This window comes from Panthera uncia, chromosome D2, assembly GCF_023721935.1.
Source record: "Panthera uncia isolate 11264 chromosome D2, Puncia_PCG_1.0, whole genome shotgun sequence".
Classification (NCBI taxonomy): domain Eukaryota; kingdom Metazoa; phylum Chordata; class Mammalia; order Carnivora; family Felidae; genus Panthera; species Panthera uncia.
This window is the reverse complement of record NC_064818.1, coordinates 51,154,358-51,169,687: the sequence shown is the minus strand read 5'-3', so window position 1 is coordinate 51,169,687 and position 15,330 is coordinate 51,154,358. Positions and strand designations below refer to the sequence as shown.

Sequence of the window (15,330 nt, the reverse complement as noted above, 5' to 3'; positions counted from 1 at the left end):
CCACCGCCCACCCCCAGCAGGGCCCGTGCAGCCCAGCTGGCCAGTCTGCATCCAACCAAATGCACCTTCCACTGTCTCTGCCTTTAGAGCTTGTAGCTATTCAAATACTTGGACCACCTCCTCTTTTTCCCTGAAATGATAACTTTCTCTCTCAATTGCCTCCTTTCTTTTGCTTCACAAGGTCACCATTAGTTCAGAAGCTCATACAAATCAGTTCAAGAAATATTTATCTAGCTACTCCGCTGGTAGAATATTTTGCAGAAGATACTAAAATATAAGGAAGATACATTCCTGCCCTCAGGAATCTGTAGCCTGAAAACGGTTATAAAATAACAACACACACACACAAGTGAGTCAGAATAAATGCTCTCGATTCTTTGGGGGCTTCAAAGGATGGGCATTCACATGTGGCTGGGGGATCAGGAGAGGCTTCATAGAAGAAAGAGCATTTGAATCGTGAGGTAGGGCTGAGTTAATAATTAATAATAATGATAATAATAATAATAATAAGCAGCCATGAACACGAGAGGAAGAAAATCTCAGAACACATTGTCAAATAGTTAACAAACTAGTTCAGCCAAAATGGAGGTCCTGTCTTGATTTTCCAACCCTCATATTTGGCCACACAAGCTGACGTGTTCTGTAAGAGCAGTGGAACAGAATAGTTGACACTGGAATATCGATGCATGCATAGGTATGTATAGAAAGGCAGTGAATGTCAGCCTAAGAAGTCTTCATCTAATAATTATGAAAGCAAAGATTTAAGAAAACTAATTTTAGTTAATATTGTCCCACATAAAGTTTTATTAGGAGCTCTGAGTCTACCCTCCACATAACACTGGGGTGTTTTAGCTGGAGCCTTTGGAAGAGAGTGTTCTCCCGGCTTGTTCAATAACCCAGACGTGAGGTTAACAGTGAGTACTACAGGCCCACTCTGGTGGTGACAGGGCAAGACCTGGAGAAAATATCAGTGCTGTCTCCCCTCTTGAGGGTAACATTGGGAGAGTGTTGTGATGACCAGATCTACATTGATTTTTTTCTTCAGGAAGACCAGGTACAAGACTGGGGATATTTGCCCTAGCAACAGAGGGTAGGAAAGCTCCAAGATCCAAAGCAGGAAGTCAGGTCCAGTATCAAGGAAGACTAGGGATAGTTCCGTGGACGGATGACATGTATAGGCATTGGCCAGGGTTATGAGACCAGGGAAGAGGGTCAGGGGTTGATGACCAAGGGCTCTGAAGCAGCAATGGCAGCAGAGGCCACAGTAACTAACACATGTCTAGGCTCCCCTCACCCTTTACCTTGTTTCCCTTTAGACTTCTGATCTAGCCACGAGGCAAATGCACAAGTTCTAGAAGGCACTGGTACAGTATAAAGTTTGTTCCATACGGAGAAAACTACTGAGCTTCTCACTAGTAAAACAGCTCAGGGCGGGGGGTGGGGAGCCAGGGACCTGGTGGCTTAGTCCGTTAAGTGCCTGACTTTGGCTCAAGTCATGATCTCTCGGTGGTTCGTGGGTTTGAGGCCGCGTCAGGCTCTCTGCTGTCAGCACAAAGCCTGCCTGCTTCTAATCTCTGTCTCCCTCTCTCTCTGCCCCTCCTCCCCCTCTCAAAAATAAACATTAAAAAAAAAAAAAAAAAAGCTCTGGTTTCTTCTACCTATTAAATAGGGTAGAAATAACCTGCCCTTCTTCATGGGATGTTCATGGTGCTTGGATAAAATGAAAATGTAAGGAAAAAATTGTAACGGAGTTTAATCATTTTACAACTGCACCTACATATTGATAACCCAAGAATCAACCAATAAAGAGCAATACCTTCCCATGCCCTCAACACTACCCTAGGCCCTCTGAAGATATTCAAAATATATTTAAATGCAAAATCAAATTTAATTTTTTGGAAGAAATTTACTCAGATTTAAACTGTAGTATATTTCTTTTTTTTTTTTTAATGTTTATTTATTTTTGACAGAGAGAGAGAGAGCGCGCGCGTGCGTGGGCATGAGCGGGGGAGGGGCAGAGAGAGAGAAGGAGACACAGAATCCGAAGCAGGCTCCAGGCTCTGAGCTGTCAGCACAGAGTCCGACGCGGGGCTCGAACTCACAGACCGTGAGATCATGACCTGAGCCGAAGTCGGACGCTTAACCGACTGAGCCAGCTAGGCGCCCCTAAACTGTTGTGTATTTCAAAGCAACTTGGCCCTGGGCCCTTTCTGAGGATGAAGAGACAATACCCCTCCCCCATCCTTTTATTTAATTAACAAATATTAGCCAACAAATATTTATTGACTGTCACTATCAAATTCAGTGGTTGCCATTTCATTCCCACACTGATAAGTGTCAGTTACAGGCAGGCAGGTAGAAAGAATTAAATTTTAAAAGCTGCTCTTTTAACACAAAGATACATGGTCTTTCATTTTAATCCTGTTCTTGAAATGTGCAAATTAATCCCCATATTACCAAAGAAGTTATTTTTAAATCGTATGTGGAAATAAAATTAAAAAAAAGAAAAACGTATCTGAGAGGCCACCACATCTTCGAGAGTAGCAACAATGAAAATAAACATTTTACTTCTTTTTCCCTAAAACTCACATCCACCCAAATAGAAACTGGTTTCACTGACATGTCTAATTGTTCTCAATGTTTCTTGCTAAGTGATAGTTTAGAGAAAACCTTTGAAATCTCATAAGATGGGATACGTATTTGGAGATGGCATGACGCCCTTTTTGATCTCTTGAAATTCTATTTTTTAAACCCTGTGGTGATGAATCAGGAAACAAATATAATCCCCAAAAAAGTGGGTTGTTTATTGCAGTTTCTCTAAAGATAAGAGATAAGGTTAGGTATATACAGAATTGTACCTATTTTTTCAAAAACTATTTTTTATTCTGTTACGGAGAAAAGTATAAAAAGAAGTGAATAACACCACCTGAACACCACTAAAGAAGAAACAAATACAAAGGAGTCCTACCTTAAAGTCGCTTCAATGGGCAGCTCAAAAGACTGAATCTCAGCCAGGACGTTCTCGTAAGTCTGATCCGGGTCTTCTTCCAACATTGCTCCACATGCCCCTGATTTTCCAACTGCAGACATCGTATTTTGAGTGTGCAAAATGGTTGTAATTTACAAAAAGCAATGTGGGTTTTGTTGTAATTATCACAAGCGTTCTCTCTTGTTCACCCAGAGTAGCAGCAAAGGCTGAGCTCACAGTCTGACTTCATGCTATCAAAATCTTCGCTTCCAAGAATGTTGCACAGCTGTTGCTGTCCAGTCTCTACTTATAACATTTTACTTATTATTAACCTTGACACAGTTCAGAAAGTTCCTGCCTGATGTCTGCTATGTTTATTTATTTGTTTCTCAAAGATAGTGACTGCAACCATAAAAAAAATTACTACATAGTATCGACTTGTCAGGGCACATATTTTAATTATTTATGCTAAATACAGAATACAAGCCATGCTCCTACTTATTCTTGTGATTATACCCTTGCCAACAAACCCAAGTAGGTAGCTTGTCCAGGAAAAATGTAACCTCTTGTAGGATATGATTTTGGGGTCACTGGGCTAGTTCCTTGGGTCCCCCTGTCCTCCACTACTCCACCATAGTCACTGTTGTGTGTTTGTCCGTTTACAGTAAGAGCCATTCCTTCTTCCGTCCCCAGCTCAAATCCTTGTTGGTCACTTATGCGTCACTGTGAACGAGTCTGCCAGATCCCTTCCGCAGAATAGGTTTTGATGGAGAGGGGGAAAGCGCAAAGATGCCGGGATGGGAAGGGGACAGGCTGTCACTGAGAGGAAGAAAGAATGCAGAAAATAAAGGCCCAAAATATCAAGGGCAAGTGTGGCCTACAGCCAGCCTCAAGATGGTCTAAAATTAAATGGCACATTATTTCCCATTACCATTTTCATTAGATCTTCCTCAAGCCCAAGTTTAACCTCATGTTTTCTTGCCCAGTACTAGAAAGTTGGTATTTAAAGGGATGGCTAGTGGGGTGCCTGTGTGGTTCAGTTAAGTGTCAGACTTTGGCTCAGGTCATGATCTCGCCAGTTCGAGACCTGAACGGGGGGCTCTCTGCTGTCAGTGCAGAGCCTGCTTCATGTCCTCTGTCTCCCTCCCTCTCTCCCCCTCCCTCACTCGCGCTCTTGCTCTCAAAAAGAAATAAACATGAAAAAAGTAAAATAAAGGGATGGCTAGCAATATTCTTCCATATGAACCTTTTTTTTTAAGTTTTTATCAGATTTTTAAATTTTGCTCTGTAAAAAATTTAAAGTTCTTTCTCCTAAAAATGTAGTGTTTATATAACCACAAGGCATATGTCATCAACTGCATCAGTTTTTCATTCCTCCCTGCACCCATACCCTTGCCAGTACTTCACCAAGGGCACAGTGTTCCCCCTTGACCCATGACTCTGGGCTTAGCCTGTGACTTCGGCCGGCCAGCCCTAAGGCACGGGGTGAGAACTCTGAGCCCAGGCCTTGTGAGGCCTCACGTATTTCTCTCTGTCCTCACCCACCTCTGCCATCACCTGGGAGCGCAGGCCCTGGCTAGCTCGCCGGCCCAAGGAGGATGAGAGATACGTACATTCACAAAACTGGATTCACAAAACTGCGGAGAGAGGCACATACTCCCATCCAGCAGCCGCAGCTCGAAGTGAAGCCGCCCACCCAAACCAGGGTGAGGCCAAATGTGCCCCCACTGAGCCACACACACAGGAGCAACAATAAATGGTTGCTGTCTTCCCCCCACTGAACGACGGTCACTCGGCAGGGGCAAACCAGCACAGCCTTCTTCACTCCAGCCCCACCTCGGCCTCACCTCTCTGCCCCGCCGGTCCTCCCCCGAAGGATGGAACGAAGCAACAGGAATATGCCTCCCACAATTTCCTCCCGCAGGAAGTGGTGATGCCCTCCTTCAAGACCTGACACGGAACAGTGACCTTCCACCTTGTGTTAAAGTCATTTGTGTGGAAGGTTTTTCATTTCTACGAAATTATCAGATTATTTCAGAACAGAGCGTCTATTTTATTCACACCTGTGTTCCACGTAATGCTTAACACACTGCCTTGTATGAATGAACGGTGGCAAAAGCGACAAGCTTAAGAGTTACCTCTGCCTTGTTAGGAAATGCTGGTCCAAATTATGCAAAACTCTGACAGTTCCACACTGAATTTATCAGAATCTGAGAATATGTACATGCAAGGTGAGAGATCACTTGGTCATAAGAGGACGTCGGTCATCCCTGTACTATGTTGTAGAGAACAATTCATAGGTGATGCCACACACCCATGAACATATACCTGTGATGACCCATCCAGCCCTAAGTAACATGTAGTTAAAAAACTACACGGATTCTTCCCCCCACCTACCCCAGATTTTTATGTTTCAAATTTACAGGAAAGTTAAAGAACCCAACAAACAGCCATATACCCTTCACCAGATTCACCAATTGTTAACTTTGCCACATTTGCTTTCTTTCTCTCTCTGTTTATTCAAGGGGATTTTACAATGTAGGCATATGCTTTTACTATATGTTGTGAGAAAATTGTATTCCATTATTGTTTCGATTTATTTTTAAGAGAGATAAAGAGAGAGAGAGAGAGCACGGAGGGGCGGGGTGGGGGGGTGGGGGGAGGAAGTCCGAAGCAGGCTCTGTGCTGACAGGAGCCAGCCCAATGTGGGGCTCGAACTCATGAACCTCGAGATCATGGCCTGAGCCGAAGTGGGAGGCCCAACCGACCAAGCCACCCAGGCACCCCAGAAAATTGTATTCCTCTAAAGAGAGTATTTTTTAAACAGTAATAGTATAGCAGTATGCTACACAGCAGCATAATTAATAAATCACAATAGCTTTGACTTATTGTCACCGCATGACCCCATTCCTACTACACAGTGCCATCATTTGCTTCCTGCACAGCCAGCTCCCCCAGGAGATTCAAGGTCTTTCAACCTGTGCCCTCTGCTCCTCAGCGCTCCCCGCCCCTCCTCCACTCCCACCCCACTCTCTTCTCCTCCCGCTTCTGTTAAGTGCATTGTCCCTCTGCCTCTTACTTTCTTCTAAGCTGTGTAAGACACAGGCAACAACTTCCTGTTTCCACTGGCTAACCAGCATCTTCCTTTTATTCAAAACTTTCCTTGAGTGCCATTTCCTGCCGGAAGTCCACACAGATTGAATGAGCAGGAGACCATCTCCTCCCGAAAGTAACAGTTAAGAAAAACAACCTCCCCTATCCCATAGTGCTGACAACAAATTCACCAAATAAGGAAAAGAAAAGGAGGAAATGGAAACATTTTTAAACAGCTATATTCCAAGATGCCCATAAAAGAGAATGGTGCGTGTGACTGGAATGTTCCCGGTCTCCACCCTTAACCCCTCCTCCCAGCTGCGGCTCAAACTGTTTGGACTACTTCCTAGGATCAAGCCTGACCACCGACTGGAGACATTTAAGTGGCCAGAGGCCAGTGGTTCTTGTTCCTCCCCAACCCCAAGGCAATGCCTAGAGACATTTAAAAAATGTTTAATGTTTATTTTTGAGAGAGAGATAGAGAGGGCGAGAGTAAATGGGGAGGAGCAGAGAGACACAGAGTCCAAAACAGGCTCTAGGCTCCAAGCTGCCAGCACAGAGCCCGATGCAGAGCTTGAACTCACCAACAGTGCGATCATGACCTGAGCCGGAGCTGGAGGCTTAACCAACTGAGCCACCCAGGTGCCCCCTGGAGACATCTTTTAATGCCAGAACTAGAGGTGGATGCTACTGACATCAGTGGCTAGACGTGCTACTAATACAGTATACAGCACCGTCCCCCACAACAAACAATTATCCAGCCCAAAATGCCAATAGTGCTGAGGTCGGAAAATCCTGCCCTAAGCTGATCTTTAAGACACATCATTAGGTTCTGCGTGGTGCTGATACAGGCCCTGTGACTGAGGCCCCTGAGTGGGCTTTTTTCTTCCTCTGAAACTGAGTCTCTGTCTTGTTAGTCTACTAGGAACACTAGCCCCTCTAGAACCAGAGACCTTAAAAAAAAAAAAAAAAAGGTTACTATTCAAATAAAACTTATTGAGGGGCGCCTGGGTGGCTCAGTCGGTTAAGCATCCGACTTCGGCTCAGGTCATGATCTCACAGTCTGTGAGTTCGAACCCCGCATCGGCTCTGTGCTGACAGCTCAGAGCCTGGAGCCTGCTCCGGATTCTGTGTGTGTGTGTGTGTGTGTGTGTGTGTCTGCCCCTCCCCTGCTCACACTCTCTTTCTCTCTCTCTCTCAAAAATAAATAAGCATTTTAAAAAATTCAAATAAAACTTATTGAGTACAAAGGTTTTGGAAAAAAACCTCAGTCTTCTTAACTTTATTTTTGAATAAAATTATCTATTTTATTTATTTTTGAATAAAAACTTTTCGGAAGAAAAAAAACCTCAGTCTTTTTGAGGTAAGCAGAGATTGGGTCCCTATTGTTGTTTTGCTGCTATTGTTACTATACCCACAGCAATTAACACCATGGCTAGCACAAGTTAGATGCTCAATAAATATTTGTTCAATAAATTATCTTGACACAGCAGTATAGTGCTTTGTAAGTAACGGGCAACGAATAGATATTTATTCATGATTATCACAGAGTTTATCTTACAAAAGCTACTTCAAATAAAGTAGATAAACGTTGTTTTAGTTATATTAGTATTATTTTTCAACATTAGGAAGCCTGTCAAGATACTCAGTTAAACTTTAAGACTGCAGCATTATTATTGTTAGGGTACTCACAGCAATAGGGTTTGTTATAAGAAAGTTAGTTTTTCCAGAAATACCTATGACATCCAATAGTGGTTCCACAGGGCCATTCTATATTTTTTTCTATCATCTTCAAAATTCAGGATGTAACACTTCATTACAAAAAGCATTTTGGTCTTTCAGTGAATCGGTGTTTTCTCAATAAGCTATATTCTTAATGCGCTTTGAAGAATAAAATTGTTTTCAAAAATCTGTTCTAAATTTCTGCTATAACTCAGCACGTTTTTCTGTTCATAAAATCTTCGGGGCCATGGTGTTTCTGTGAATGTTATAATATCATTACCATTATCTGAGTTTCTATTCCCTGGAACATGCCATGGTTTTGGATGTCTCTGAACCTTTATACATGCTGCCTCTTTTATCTAGAATACCTTCCCCACACCTGTTTTCTTGTCTGTACCACGGAGAAGATAATAGTAACCCCCACCTCATGGCTGCTGTGAAGGCTACATGATTCTTAAGCATTTATTAGGTAGAGCACTCAGGAGGGTGTGGCACCTGATGAGCGTCAGGGTCCGCTGTTTCTATGACCTCTGAGGCTTTGTTCCCACCTTGTTGTACAGATTTGCTACTATCCCCCATAACTTTGTTTAATGTTCATTTGTTTATTTTTGAGAGAGAGAGAGAGAGTAGAGGAAGGGCAGAGAGGGAGAGAAGGAATCCCAAGCAGGCTCCATCCACGCTGTCAGCACAGAGCCCAATGTGGAGCCTAAACCCTAAAACTGTGAGATCATGACCTAAGCTGAAGTCGCATGCTTAACCGACTGAGCCACACAGGTGCCCCCTCCCCCATAACTTTTTTGAGCATGTTGTCTTTACCAAAGCTCTGATCCCTTAGTATTATTGTTTTTGTTATATATTTATCTACCTCACTGGACCACAAGCTACACAAAAGCAGGGTATGGGCCTTATGCTTCTTTATAGTCAAAGCATTCCACATGATGCTGGGCGCATAGCAGGCCTGGACTCAATGACTGATGAGGGACTGGAAGCCTTAAGAATGATGGAAACAACACCAGCCAAAACAAGTATGAGGGGGTGTCCACTGCTTGATTAAATTGATATTTTTCAGACAAAAATTGGTATTTTCCAATTTGACAAGAACATTCTAGACTAATTGTTTTAATTCACTGTGATTATTCCTTTTCTTTATTTCTAAGCAAATCTGGGTTTCGTTAAGAGGCAGCGAAGGCAAAATCTCTAATGTCTCAGTTCTCAATAAACATAATTGCTATAGCAGAAGTAGCTTCACCACGTGCATATTTTGAACTTACACCTCTTCTGTTCGTTATGATTGGGTCTTCTGACTGAAAAATTTTAGGGCACCTTGTTGATCTTTTCCCAAATGTAAGTCTTCAGCATTTGAATCCTGGCCAACAGTCAACAGTCTCAGCCCTATGGTCAGAGAGCTAGATTATGGCGCCACCTCGTGGTCAGTTTTTGGCACATAGTCTGTTAAAACTGGCTCTTGCTCTTCCAGGTTTTTAACTGTTTATATTGGTAATTGCAAAACGTCATGAAAAATCACTAAATACCTTGTTCTCTTTTTTCTAGCATTTCTGGCAACTTTTCGATGTGTCATTTATCCTCCATTCATCTAGTTCAGCGCTCTTCAGCAAAATAGAGAATTTAAAGACATGCTACAAGGCCTATTATCACGCTCCCAAAGATTCGCTTTTCTCCCACCGGGAAACAAGGATCTTTAAAGTGAGAATTCGGGGCGCCTGGGTGGCTCAGTCGGTTAAGCGGCCGACTTCGGCTCAGGTCACGATCTCGCGGTCTGTGAGTTCGAGCCCCGCATCGGGCTCTGTGCTGACAGCTCAGAGCCTGGAGCCTGTTTCAGATTCTGTGTCTCCCTCTCTCTGACCCTCCCCCGTTCATGCTCTGTCTCTCTCTGTCTCAAAAATAAATAAACGTTAAAAAAAAAAAATTTTTTTTTTTAAATAAAAAATAAAGTGAGAATTCAGGGCGTTCTTGGGTGACTCAGTTGGTTTCGCGTCTTGATTTCAGCTCAGGTCATGATCTCACGGTTGGTGAGATCCAGCCCCGCGTCGGGGCTGAACCTACTTGGGATTCTCTCTCTCCCTCTCTCTCTGTCCCTACCCTGCTTGTGCACGTGTGTGTGCTCTCTCTCTGAAAATAAAGAAATAAACTTTAAAAACAGAAGTGAGACTTCAGGACACTAACTTCTTCAGGCCATGCTAGGAGAGGGTGGGCCACTGTGAGCTCTGCCTGAGCCCCTGCTTCCACATCTGGTAGGCGGCCCTTTGCCCATATTCTTCTCAACAATCATTCTCTTTTCCCTCTTTTGAAACCAAACAATTCCCTCAAAAATATGGTTTCAGGCATAAAATAGGAAATAGTACTAAACAAACGGAAATGTTTTGCTTTAAATACTGAAGCCATTTGTTTACATTATGAAATACTTTGCATTCAAAGTCCATAATTGAAAAGAAACATGAATCATCAATCACAAGGGGACTTTATAGATAAGAAATAAGCACTGGCCTGAACAATTGTATTAAACACGAACAACTCTTGTTGGGAGCTTTTGCTGACTCATTTTTCAGGAAGTGGGTTGTCCAGGGAGATTTTTACGGGAGGAACAATCGACAATATTTTCATATTAATAACCTCCAGTTACTTTATTGTTCTCAAAACTTTTGTTAATGAGTATTTTCCTGTTCGGTGAAGAAAAAAACATTAATCAAAAGACAAAGCCTAAACTGATTTCTTTTTATGTATTCTGGATTCTTGTCTTCTGTGATATTAAATATATTTAAGTAAGAGTTGTAAAACAACCTTATTCACTGAGCATAATATCAGGAACTATTTTGAATCTTTTTTAAAAAACATACGCGCTATAGCATATATTGGATACGTTACGCAGACTGATTCCAAACTACCACTTTGGATTCAAATCCCCTTCAAGCAACAGCAATGTTTCCACTTGGTTTGGTTCCTCTTCTGCCCCACTCCTTCTGAGATTTCTCTCAATTGACCCCTCAGTTAAGGGACAAACAGTGTGAGCTCCTCGAGACCAACTAAAAGATTAGGCCATTCACACAAGCTCCCCTCAGAAAACAAGGTCTCCAGCAGGACTGTAGAGAATAGACAAGGTCAGTGTGTTCCATGGAGACTCCCAAGTGCACACACTTTTTGGTCCATCCACAAGCACTGGGCCTCTCTCTCTCTTAGCTCATGAATGAGGGTTTGTGACACGGGGCTTAAGTCACCTGCCTGTGGGATTAGGGGAAGTAAATTGTGAAATAAGATTATTGTGTGATTATGATTTCTGTTAGTATAAACAATTCTCATACTTGTCCTGATTTAACACAAATATATTTCCCACAACATGCTCCTGCCCCCACCGGCCCCACAGACCCCCTCCCCCACCCCCGCCCCCCACAAGCCCTGGGGAGAAAGCCTCACTTTACGTGCACAATGTAGCTTTCCTTCTGCACCAGGTGATAAAGTGGGGCCGGTGAGGCAGGCAAGTAAGAGAATCAAGTAGGTTTCTGTGTAGTGCGCCAGTTACACGCACAGACCACAGACGCTGGAGTTGGACTGCCTGGGTTCAAATCCTATCCCTGCTACTTAGTAGCGATGTGACCTTGGGCTCTTTTCTGTGCCTGGAGTCTCCTTATCTACATAAAAGACAAGCTCCTATCTCACAGATTTGCTGGGGAGATTAAATTAATTAATGCAAATAAGGTCTTCAGAACAATGCCAGGAAAGTAAAAAGCATTATAAAAGCATTAATGTTATGACATTGACTGCTTGATAAGGAATGATGTTATGAACCACTGAGGGTGATTTTTTGTGTTTTGAAAATCAACCGCCTTATAATTTTGTTATGACGAGTAGTGCTGTTCTCTTTTCCAATGGACACATGTAGATGTTTCTCTGATGCTCAAAGATCAGAGTTTTTAAAATGTCAGTGACCCATAAAAATGCTTAGGAAACTAGTGCTCAGGTGCTTATTATAAAGTTATTTCCTGTGTACTGATCTTTATATTTTGTTAATTTATGTATTCATCTTTTAAAAGAAAACTAAATATTTAAGGGGTGCCTGAGCGGCATCTATTGAGCATCTGACTTCAGCTCAGGTCATGACCTCCCAGTTCGTAGGTTCAAGCCCTTCATTGGGCTCTGTGCTGGCAGCTCAGAGCCTGGAGCCTGCCTGGGATTCTGTCTCCCTCTGCCCCTCCCCTGCCTGTGTTCTCTCTCTCTCTCTCTCTGTCAAAAATAAACATTTAAAAAGAGAAAGAAAAGAAGACACTATATTTAAGAACCTACTACGTACCAGGCCCTTGGGGAGCCCACAGGTCAGTGGAGAAATTCCTCCTTTATTCCAGCTGGATTGAGAGCGGGAGCAGAGGGGTCTGGGAGTGAGGCACCTGCCGTCCACACCCAGGATGGCACATACGCTTTCTGGAAGAATCCACGCTGGCTGGGTGGGTCTCAGAGTGACGCCTGAACACAGATCCAACTCTAGAGCTCAAAACCAATGTGACATGGCCTCCCTGGTTCAATGGAGCTTCAGAACCCAGGACCATGCTTTTTACCTGAATCCTCAAACCTTCCATTCTGTGTATAGCCCCAGGAATAACCACCTGTCTGGGGTATCCCAGGCTCCTGGAGTTTATTTTTGGGAGTGAAGAAAAGAATCAACATTAGAAAAAGAACCCCAAATCTTGGAAAAGAGCCTCTAAAGAAAAAGAATCTGATAACAAGCTGCCATTTTCTTATGGTTTTCCTTCATATCTCCCTCATCCTCCTTCCCAAGTTTATTTCTGTCAGTTTGTCCCTTAAATGTAGTTGTTTCCCCGGAATCTGTCCCCAAGTGTCTTTTCTTCTTACTCTAGGCTCCTGTAAGTTCATCTTCCACTTGTGTGTTGACGAGTCCCAAATCCAGACCTACAATTGTACCTATTCCCTGAGTTCTAAATTTCATTTCTTTATTTTATTTTATTTTATTTTATTTTATTTTATTTTATTTTAGAGACGGAGAGCACCAATGGGGAGAGGGAGAGAGGGAGGGAGACAGAGAATCTTAAGCAGGCCCCACGCTCAGTGCGGAGCCTGACATGCGGCTGGACCCTACAACCCTGGGATCCTAACCTGAGCCGAAAATCAAGAGTTGGACACTCAACTGACTGAGCCACCTGGGCACCCGCCCCCCGCCCCCAGTTTCATTTCTAACCCCCTATGTAACATCTCTACCAGAGTATCCTGTCACTTAGCACTTGACATTCAGTATGTCTAAAACTGAACTCACAACTTCACTGGCCATTTGGGCTGCTATAACAGAATACCGTAGAGTGAGGGGCTTAAACAACAAGCATTTATTTCTCACAGTTCTGGAGGCTGGAAGTCCACGATGAAGAACCCAGCAGATTCAGTGACTGATGATAGCCTCCTCCCTACTCCGTCATGGCCATCTTCTCACTGTGTCCTCACATGGCAGAAGGGGCAAAGAAGCTCTCTGGAGTCTTGTTTTTAAGAACACTAATCCTATTCGTGAGGGTTCAACCTCATGACCTAATCACCTCCCAAAGGCCTCACCTCCAAATACATCACGTTGGGGATTACATTTCACCATATGAATTTGAGGGGACACGGTCTATTAGCATGCTTCTCCCACTTTAAGCCAGTCTCCATAAACCAAATACCTACCTATTAATAATGATGCTATCCCCAAAACAGATATTCCCAACCTGCTCTTGCTCTCCAGATCAATCTCTGCCCATCTCTGATCCATTAGCTTTGAGCCTGGTCACCTCTGGGCCTTTGTAGATGCTGTTCCCTTTATACAGAATGCCTTTCCATCTGCCTACTTTGTGCACAAATGTCTATATATTCTTCAAGACTCCAAACAGTCCCCTCTTCAAAGCCACTCTAGGTTCTGGGTCATACTTCACATGGGACATAATTTAGACAGGGCAAGTACATATTTTATTTCCAATACTAAGTATGAGTTCTTTGAAGACCACCTCTGGGCCTTAGTCACCTTCATAGTTCTCAGAGTACTTACCATAGGACCTCATATGAAGAAGTCATCAATATATGTTTGTTGGAATAATCAATTAATTAATGTAAGAAAAAAGAATCCATGTGTTTTGACAAGTTGTGAGTTATTTTTCTTCCACTCATTCTTTGTCTTCATATCTCCCATTACCTATTATCACTTTTCTGGATTGCTCACCACTCAGAAATTTTGATGTTGTAAACCGTCTGCTTCACAAAATGTTTTGGAGTATAGTTGGTCTATAAGTCCTGACACAGTCTGGCTCCTTACAGGGACACCTATTGTGGAGTAAAAACTGAGCTAATGACTAATGTGAATTCCTTCACTTCAAACACCATATGATAAAAAGAAAAGTTTCCATTTATACCAGGTTTTACAGGGTTATGGTTCAATAGGTGATCTGTATGCTTCCTTTTTGCTTCTAAACACATGTGTTCCTTTGTTTCTCAGGAAGTAATCATCATGTAGCCATGGAAATCAATGAGTGCAAAGGAAATGTTGCAGGGGAATAACGAAGCCAACTAACTCAACTCCACAAAAGTTGGTCACATCCTAAAATGATTAAAATACAACCATCCAAAAGTTCTTAGAGGAAGTGTTAATTGGTACTTGGTATTTTGACAATAACTGGTTCAGTAATAAGAGCATGTCAAAAAGTCTAAGGCATTTATAAAATATTATCGAGATGAGTGAACAAATATTTATTGAGTGACTCCTATGAACTAGGCCCTTTCACATGAATGCCCTCCTCTTGTTATCTCAACAGCCCTATGGAATAGCTATTTTTGGTATTATTTCCATTCTACAGATTAAAAAAAGCAAAAACCAAAAACCTTAGACTCAGAGGTTAAATGACTTGCCCAAAGACTAGTAAATGAGAGAGAGCACTAGCAAGAACATGCTCTTCCCACCAATCAGAATTCATCTGAGGGATGAATGATGCCCAGCTCCCAAGCTCTCAATCTCAAGAGGGAGAGTCTCAAACAGAACAAACCGCGCCCCGATGAACTTTCCACACTCATAAGATTCAACTGTGTCTTTCTTTGCTTAACCAGGCACTTGCAAGTCATCAACATCACATCCATAAAACTCTAACACAACCATCTTATTGTTCTTTTTTGCACAAATTTTGTAATGTTAAAATTTTCATAAAAGTCCAAAGTTTGTGTTACACAGAAGTCTGTTTTGTAATAATGCTTCAGTGAAAACTGACAGTGGTAGCAGTGTTTTAATTTTTATTTACAGTCTTAAAGTAATGGAGTTTGTTTCAGGGAAAACCTATAGACTCAGTCTCGTTTATTTATAAGACATACCTTATCTTTGTTACAAATTATATTAATTTAAGTCTTATGACTGTTTGGCATAAGTTTATCACGTTAACCACTTGTTTGGCCAATTGTATATAGTTCAACATGAAAAAAGGTCTTTTAGAAGTGCCAGGTGTATAAATTCAACTGCAAAACTTTGGTCACATCATTACTGACAGTGTTAGAAATGAATATGTCAAACAAAACTTTGA

The 15,330-nt window shown here is 42.4% G+C and overlaps 1 protein-coding gene across 2 annotated transcripts in view; it reads right to left on the bottom strand.

Annotated features, from left to right (window-relative positions):
* The window catches only part of EXOC6 (exocyst complex component 6), a 302,754-nt gene that overhangs the window by 224,161 nt on the left and 63,263 nt on the right, over positions 1 to 15,330 (bottom strand). The window contains exon 1 of one of the 2 annotated variants that reach the window (XM_049646388.1): positions 2,969 to 5,580. The exons of the other annotated variant lie outside the window; for it this stretch is intronic. Within the exon in view, the coding sequence (XP_049502345.1) occupies positions 2,969 to 3,090 (122 nt within the window). The 5' untranslated portion in view covers positions 3,091 to 5,580. Of the gene's footprint in view, positions 1 to 2,968; positions 5,581 to 15,330 lie in introns of those variants that run through there. 2 annotated transcript variants of the gene reach the window in all.